We start from the raw sequence: 8,892 nt of genomic DNA, 5'->3' as shown, positions 1-8,892 counted from the left end.
TACTAATATAATATCTGAAACCCAAGGTATTTAAGTATGTCGCGCAAAAAGGTGATTTGATGGTATTAGAGAACAATAAGAAAATTTCTTGTAAAACAATAGGATTTAGTAATTAAAAAGAAATAATCATTTGATCAATGTGTTTACTCAGGCATAACAATATTAAGATCAATTAACTTCAAATTGAATCTAATTTACAAGTCATTATAAACCACGAACAATATAATTTCTTATTCCAATTATAAGTTGCATTTATAGATACATCGGATAAAATTAAACGTAAACGTGATGAATATTTCATTATTAAATATTATTAATTGTCTTTACTCAAGTACAAAGTACGTTTCATCTCATGCACAGATAAAATTTCGGCTACAGAATCGTCTTTCAAATTCACTGTTATGGCACCTGTGGGGAAGAACCTACTAGAGAACGTGACCTCGCCTTCTCCGAAAAATAGTTCAATAGAGCTTGCATCGATAAATGCTTTTAACTTCAATTTCGACTGAGGGCGGTAGAGGGTGCGACGAAGGTCATTACCACCGCGATTTAGCGAAACTGTGCCTTCAGTGTAATCATATTTGACAGTAACTACAATATTATCAGATTCAATGGTTAGAATCATATTCTTGTTTCTCGGTGCTATTATAAATACTTCACCTGCTTTATCTGAAAGTGTTACTTTTTTACCACTCCAAGCGTTTCCCATATACAATGCTTTGCCTCGAGCCTTCGCGATTTCAGTTACTGGTTTCTGTATCAGCTTGTTATCGTTGGTTAAGGACAATGTCCTGACGATTGTCATTTGACCAGTAAATCCATCAGATTGCTCTGGATAATCCGTCTTCCACATATCTAACCAAGCTACTAATAGTCTTCGCCCGAGATTATCCAAAATAGTCTGCGTAGCGTAAAAGTCATGCCCAAAATCTAACTCCCTAAATTCTGATTCAGGAGTAAATAAATTATCATTGTAATTAAAATGTCCAACGATGTAGCCAGTCTGATACAAGTTCTTAAATCTGTCCCCTTGTGGTTCAATACCTTGAGGCGAGAAAAGTAGAACAAAGCGGCCATCAAGCTCAAAGAAATCGGGACATTCGTACATGAATCCTAAAGAACCGTCGGATTCGTGTAAAACTGATACTTCCTTCCAATCTACTCTGTTTGAAGATCTGTATAAAAGAGCGCGGCCAAGCGATACTCCATCCTTGACAAAAGAGTTTCCTAATACCATATACCAATAGTTTCCATGTTTCCACACTTTGGGATCCCGTAAATCTGGTTGTTTGTCGGCACCAGTTATTATTGGGTTACTGACATATTTAGTAACAGTGATTCCATCCGTGCTCGTAGCAAGTGCTTGTACTTGCTTATGGTCTGGTTTTTCATTAGGCATGTTGACGTTGCCAGTGTAAAAAAGATACATTGTACCGCTGTCGACCACAGCACTGCCAGAGAATACACCATCCGCATCGTAAGTTTTGTCAGGATACATCGCAATTGGTAGGTCGACCCAATGGAATAAATCACTGCTCTTGGCATGACCCCAATGAGCAATTCCAGGGTCTTTGCCGCTATCAGGATTATATTGGTAAAATAGATGATATTCATTTTTAAAAATGCAGAAACCATTTGGATCGTTCATCCATCCCTTTGGTGGCGCCAAGTGATATCGTGGATAATAGCGATCATTTTCAATCGCGCCCAAACTGGAACTGGAACAAGATATGGCGATCACAAGTAACTTGAAAACAGTATTCATTTTCTATGATACAAGTTCGATGTCTAGATACACAGCGGTTGCTAGAGAATAGGACGTTTCTAAGCATGGGTGTTGTTTTATAGATACAGCGTCGTGTTACACGCAATTGTCCTATAGCGTATAAAGAATTTCTTTAAGATAATTCTAGTAATGGAGTACCATTACTAGAATTATCAACGCCTCTTGATTTTCAAAGACATGCATCTGTATATTTACACAATACTTCTCAATATGCATGATAATGTGCATAATAATATATAACGTGTATCTTATTGTAGTTCATATGAAAATCATAACACGATTTCCTATTCAGATATTTTAGTTAAAAACTTAACTCATACCTACTAAGACCCCCGCGATAGACAGAGAAAATAATTTCGCTGTTTTTATTACCTTTTTACTGCAGTACTGGTTAAACTTTATAAATGTACGATTATACTCTAAATTTCATGTCTTGGTTATATTTCAAGGAACATTGGTCCCTTATGGACTTTCAAATGTATGTAATGTACAGTGTAATCACGCAATTTGAAGGTGGTAGAACCCTTTGTGGTTCAACTCCGGCTGCACCACCGCCACACCTATTTCTGCTTATTAAGTTAAGTGTTAAGCATTGCTGTGTTCTGATTTGAAGGGTATGATAAGAGAGATATACTTTTCCAAGGCGTTCCAGCTTAGTCCTCAGGGGTAGCTGCGCATCTGGGGCAGATCCCTCAGGTAGGAATATTTAATCCTATTTGAGGTTGATTACAGATGTCTACGGGCGGTAATAGCCAATTATCATCAAGTGAAATGCATTCTCGTCAGCCACTTCTATAACGTACAAGTACGTTCATGCCTGAGAATTCTTTAAAAAGGTTCTCAAATATCGCATTATATCGCATTTCGTAAATATTTACCTATTGTAACAAGTCATAGTCCAGTATATACACAACATAAAATAAAATTTAATGAAAAATTTACTACTTACAGCTATTGTATCGATACTCAAACCGAGTCCCTCTGATGTATTCCCGGAGCGCTATGACGTGGGGCTTTTCAAAAAACGTGTAAAAACAGCTTTCCTTCACGCCGGCGATGCATTGGCGACTCCTTTGTTGTTGCAAATGTCCATAGGTGACATTAACTACTTTCCATCAGGCACGTCTGCTTTATTGTTAGGATCAAATATAAAAAAAATACATCATGGCTTTCTACCACCTGTCGTCAGAGAATCCTCGAGTACTTAGGTAATATTGTCTGAAAAACAGCTATAAACCGCAATAACACCCAAGGAACGGTGCTCAAAGAAGATCATGTCGGTCTAAATAATGTGGGAAGCGGTGAAATAGACAGTCGAAAAACTTTTAGATCTGAAGTAAAGATTAATGGTATCACCTACTGCCGCACAAACTTACTCTTTTACTGGGTCGTATAAAAAGCTATAAAAGTTTTATTTCTTCTGATACACAGCCGAAACACATACACTTAAAGGACGGTAGACCCACGGACCGGGGATACCATAGCCACACTTATTTTTGTATGAAGCTGTTTTTGCGTTTCTGTGGAAGGTTGTGGATGTTGACTTATACATAAGAATTAAGAACCGACTACTTTAGGTGTGGCATCAGGTAAAACATTTCCTACATGAAGTTGGTCACTTAAGTCCATGGAGGGCAGTGACAGCTTACCTTAAGGTGAGCTGCAAGTTCCTACGCTTATCGTATAAAATAAAATCATGTATCGCGCGCCCTCACCACAGAATACCAACGTAATTTTTATAACATAAGAGTAGAAGACGAGCACGAGACGAGCATCCACCTGATGGTAAGTGGCTACTGCCGCCCATGGATCCGTAATCAACCTCAGATAGGATTAGATATTCGTACCTCATGCACAGAAGCTCAGGGGTAGCGCCTGAGGACCAAGCTGGAACGCATCGGATAAGTATGTCTGCCTTATCACACCCTTCAAACCAGAACACAGCAGCGCTTAACACTGCTGTTATGAGCTAGATAGATGTGTGGCGGTTGTGCCGCCGGAGTCGAACCACAAAGGGTTCTACCACCTTCAAATCACTTACAATATTATGTTCAGTGGAGAGATTTTCGGTTTATAGCTTAAATTACAAGAAGACATAGCCGTAATGTTTTCATTTTGGGGGCACTACAGCTATGTTTGTCTATAAACAGCACTGTTAAAATTTCTAAGTTTTGGTTTGAAGGGTGTGTTATGGATTAGACACTTACTTGCACATGGCATTCCAAAACTTCTCTAGGGTAGCAACCCATATAGCCCACCTCAGGTAGAATGCATGCTGATTGCTATTTGCAAATGAAGACTAGTAATTATAGTGCAAAAAAACTGACTGATTAAAAACAATTACCTGAAAGGAAAGTATATAGCCTCTCCACACAGTTTAGACTAATCCAATGACAGTTCATGTCAAGTTTTTAAGACCCTTAGATGAATAAAATACATAGATTGATCACTCCTAACAAGAAAGTGTAACCAGTTAAGAGAATTAAAATTGTTGCGTAAATAAAGTTATGCCACGTTTCCGTTCTAAAATGTCCCTAAAATGTTTCAAATACTTATTTATTTATTACGTAGTATTACTTATTTATACGATATTTTTCTCTAAAATGTTTTTTATTTGTCAAGAATTCAAACAATAAATGTTTGTCATCCTTTTGTGGGTTCATTCAATTTCACGGCGGTGAAATGTCTTTCTATTTTGCTTATCAAAGTTAAGATCTGCCAAAGAATGAGCCCTATATTTTCGGAAAACATTACCCTCCACAATTGGGCATCAAATAAAAGTAAATTATAACATTCATTACTCCAGTGTAAATTAATCTAGGGTATTATTTATAAAATTGGGGTATATTGGTTATAGGGTTGTTTTCATCATCATCATCAACCCATTACTGCCCCCACTGCTGGGCTAAAATCTACTCATAAACTTCAAGCACCATTGAGGTTTTCTTCAATCCTCCCTTCCTACGGGATATTTTCTTTGAACGTGATAACAAGTTATAATTAAGTTCTAATACGCACCTAACTTTAAAATATTAGGTTCACGTACCTGAGATTCGAACTTCGGACCCAGCGATCGAGAGCCCTTTCTAACCACTAGGCTATCACCCTACCTCACAACAAACCCTCAAATTTATATCAGGCCACACTCATCACTCTACTGCCTATGTAGCCCTGGTGTTATTTGTGATATTTACGGGACACCCTGTTTATATAATCTAATAATATTAAAACTCTTTATAGCCCGGTAAAGTTATCATGCTATAGAAATTTCGCAAATTTTCGTCATCTTCAAGGGTTGGTAGAAAATGCTAGCAGGCATTAAATTCGTCCATTAGGATTACAATAAATACATAAATTCAAAAGACACAAGCCTCTGCCAAAAGTTTAGTATAGATATCACAATTCGATCGAGTTACTACAAGCAGCCGTGGCCGAGTGGTTAAGGCGTCTGACTCGAAATCAGATTCCCTCTGGGAGCGTAGGTTCGAATCCTACCGGCTGCGTTCGTTATCCGATTCATTATATTTTTCGTTTTTAACCGACTTCTTCTGTTATGTTGTAATATAAAACAAACGACTTCGATTTTTTTATTCATTTACTTAAAATATAATATTTCAATCGTATACAGATCTTGTATATAAACATTGATATTCAGCTATTTAAATTTAATAGCATGCAAATATGACATTTTAAACGACAAAGGCTAATATAATGTTATTATTAACTTCAGAACAATATGGATCGTGACCTGAATATTATTGTGACGATCGAGTATTGAAAGTCGGGCGATTTCCTAGAATTTTCATATTCAATTAAGGTTCAGCTAACCTGTAGATTCCTCTCAGGAGCACTTGAGTTCCTTATAAGAATGGCTTAATTTCAAGACCGATCTTTAGTACCTATGTATATTTTATTGTGTTTTTATTAATAGAGAAGTAGGAGAGGAGCATGCAGTCCACCTGATGGTCAGTGTTTACTGCCGCCCGTGGACATCTGTAAGAATTAGATAAGATTTAGATAAGATTAGATTACCATCTGAGGTTGGCGACAGATGTGCCGCTACCCATGTGGACTAAGCTGAAATGCCTAGAAAAAGTGTGCCACCCTTTCCATAAACTTCAGCAGGTGGTAAACCTACAAAATTATTTCTTGGCCATATCATCACTTACCATCAGGCGAGATCGAGACAAAACGTACCTATATTCCAAAGTAAAAAAGATCATTTCCAATTTATTATAATACTTGGATTACCATTGCCTATTAATATTTATATTACGACAACAAAATAATAGCCAATACAACTCAAGTTTTAAAGGAGAACTACTTGTATTTCGTTTCGAAGAATGTAGAATAACTGTTTTTCATATCCAACATCGTCTCCTGAAGCTAACCGAACCTCCTCAACAGATCGTAAGAGGTCTGTTCCAGAGCGGGTCTTAAGTTTTCTACATCTAAATCATAGTTATATTTTCTATTTCTACTCTTTTCTAAACCTATTTCCTGTTGCAATCAATCTTGTTGATAGGTACATGATGATATATGACTTAGGAGAATCCAAAACAAACGATTATTACGCATGCGCACAAACGGGACCCGCGTCGGAACCCAGTCAGTATAGGGCCGTCGAGAATTGCGCTTCCCTGAAAGCTCATGGGTTGCCACTCGCTAACTTAAACGCGAGCTTTCGAAGCTTTCGGAAGTATATGACGCGGGAATAAACTCGGACTGACTATCAATTCTGTTTAATTATATTGAATATTTGTTATGATATAAATAAAAAGTTTTTACGTAAGTGATACAAAAACTTTAGTAGAAAGTTGAAGTACATTTAAGTGATTTTAACTATTGGTGTTAGGTTTAAATTCTAGAACTTTTCTCGTAGTTGAAAAATCATAGTGAAAATATTTTTAATAATTAAGGTAGTATAAATAAGTTTTTATTTACTTAATGTGAAGTATTTATAGTAAGTGTAAATTTTTAAAATGAATAACATAAGTGTACGTTTATGTGTAAATGTGTTTTATGAAAAAAATATGTGTGACTTTATTCATAATCTGAACTAATAAAAACTTGGAAATTTTGTGACAAGTCAACTTGGTAAGTAATTTTATTTGTAGTATTTTAAAATGTTTAGATTTTTATGAGACTTCTTTTACATAATTGATTTTAACTTTAATTTTGGTGTCGGCTATAGTAAAATAACATTTAAAGATCTATGGCAGTATGGCTGGCATAACTACCAAGTTGCACGCAGACAAATAAGTTACTAAGGGCAAAAATTCCGAGTAGACACAGCCTTTAAATTACTGATTTATATTTACGCGAATTCATATACAAATAAAATAAAATAAAATTTTGAAGGTGGTAGAACCCTATGTGGTTCGGCTCCGGCGGCACCACCGCCACACCTATTTCTGCCTCATAACAGCAGCGTTAAGTGCTTCTGTGGTCTGGTTTGAAAGGTGTGGTAAGGAAAACATACTTTTCCGAGGTCTTCCAGCTTAGTCCTCAGGGGTAACGGCGCATCTGTGGCCGACCTCAGGTAGGAAGGTCTTATCCTATCTGGGGTTGATTACAGATGTCCATGGGTGGCAGTAGCCACTTACCATCAGGTGGGCTGCATGCTCGTCTGCTACTCCTATATTATAAAAAAATTCTGCCCGACAACAAGCTATCACACGAAATGTCAGTTTTAGAACTAGCAATATTACTATATGATAACGCCGCAGTTAAAAATTTATAAATATACTCAGCTTATCTTTATATGCACTGAAAGTATGAAATGAGTGCTCGAAAACCTACAACTGAGTTTAATATTTGTTAAAACATAACTATTGTAACATTAGTAGCGACTATTTAACGACATTGCAACGGGTACACAATCCGCCGGTTTTGATTTATTTTTGCCACGATATATATAACTGGAATAAAATGTATATTTTGGTTTTTAAAATAAAATTCCGCTGTAATTTTAGTCTAAAATCATAGATTGTTTGACGAAACCTCGGACTCCGAAGCACGGAAGTTATCATGAAAGGTTCACGTCTTGTTCCTCACTAAGATGTCGCTATCCGACGACGGCTGTGGAGTCCCCGAGGACTAAAGCCAAAAACGGGGTGTTTAGTGGGTAAGCATCCCTTCGCATCGTCGCGGCGTTGGTGTAAGTGCATTATGAGCATTCACCACCTCCCTGTTCGCATGGTAGTTCTTTTAATGTTTGGGCACAAAAAGGAGATTCTGTGCGGCCAATTATGAAACTTATCTAAACGCAATTTAAACTGTGGAAAGAATGTTATTTCTGCCAGGTATGTAAAAATATTTTTTTAACCATTTTTCGAGATTAGCAAAATGCTTGAGGCTTGAAATTTTTATTAACCGACTTCCTAAAGAACAAGTATCTATTCGTCGCGTATATTTTTTGTTATATTCTTGAATTTAGGTATATTCTTGAATCTAGGTAGCAAATATGAAAAAAATGATACACAGTAAAACAAGTCAGTGTACTATATTGCATAACACATATTGGTATATAAAATGCTCAAATTGCTCAACACATGAGCGCAACTACAAAGTGAAGGGCTCCTATTTCGCTACTTCGCACTTAATGCGATCGATAAAGCTAATGAAGAGGATGTGCCATCAACTGAGATTATGTACGTCGGAGCTAGCAATCAAACCCAAAATCAAAAGATTAAAATGTTTTAAATATATTACGATAGTCATTTTGATTACGGTAATTCCACAAATTGTCGCTCAGCAGCGTCATATCATTATGCCCTTTTGTGTTCTCCTTTAAAAAGGTACGGTAAAGACAAGTTCCATATAAGTTATTTTTTTATTTTTAATAAATAATCTTTTATTTCTTTAAATTGTTAAATATTTTTTGTTAAGTATTTTAATTCACGTAATTAACGTGCTTAACAATTAAATCATCAACGGTAAAGTGCACATATGTATAGGCACAAGAGTTCTGTCGTGTTCATTAAAGATAAGGTAGTGTCACAAAAGAAATTATTTTGTGGTAGTGTCGCGTCGTCCCAGTATAGAAATGCCTATTCAATCCCATTTAGAATAAACAAAGGGGCTGAACGATGGAGAAGGGGGAT

At 36.5% G+C, this 8,892-nt stretch overlaps 2 protein-coding genes and 1 non-coding gene across 3 annotated transcripts in view; 2 read left to right on the top strand and 1 right to left on the bottom strand.

Annotated features, from left to right (window-relative positions):
* Positions 1 to 126: 126 nt before the first annotated feature.
* Positions 127 to 1,799, bottom strand: LOC140751609 (sucrose-6-phosphate hydrolase-like). The gene has a single exon (XM_073085577.1). It carries the CDS (start codon positions 1,763 to 1,765, stop codon positions 314 to 316), a length of 1,452 nt encoding a protein of 483 aa, XP_072941678.1. The 5' UTR covers positions 1,766 to 1,799; the 3' UTR covers positions 127 to 313.
* A 3,408-nt stretch (positions 1,800 to 5,207) lies between these two features.
* On the top strand, positions 5,208 to 5,289 carry TRNAS-CGA (transfer RNA serine (anticodon CGA)). The gene has a single exon. It is a non-coding gene; the product is annotated as a tRNA-Ser (tRNA).
* Positions 5,290 to 6,850: 1,561 nt separating this feature from the next.
* The window catches only part of NGR-A9 (neuropeptide receptor A9), an 85,432-nt gene continuing 83,390 nt past the window's right edge, over positions 6,851 to 8,892 (top strand). Inside the window, exon 1 of the mRNA XM_073085586.1 lies at positions 6,851 to 6,883. The gene's annotated coding sequence lies outside the window, so the exon portion shown is untranslated. The remainder of the gene's footprint in view (positions 6,884 to 8,892) is intronic.

This window comes from Epargyreus clarus, unplaced genomic scaffold, assembly GCF_041222505.1.
Source record: "Epargyreus clarus isolate Ecla_fem2 unplaced genomic scaffold, WU_Ecla_fem_2.2 ptg000023l, whole genome shotgun sequence".
In the NCBI taxonomy this organism is placed as follows: Eukaryota; Metazoa; Arthropoda; class Insecta; order Lepidoptera; family Hesperiidae; genus Epargyreus; species Epargyreus clarus.
This window is presented reverse-complemented; position numbering and strand designations above follow the sequence as displayed.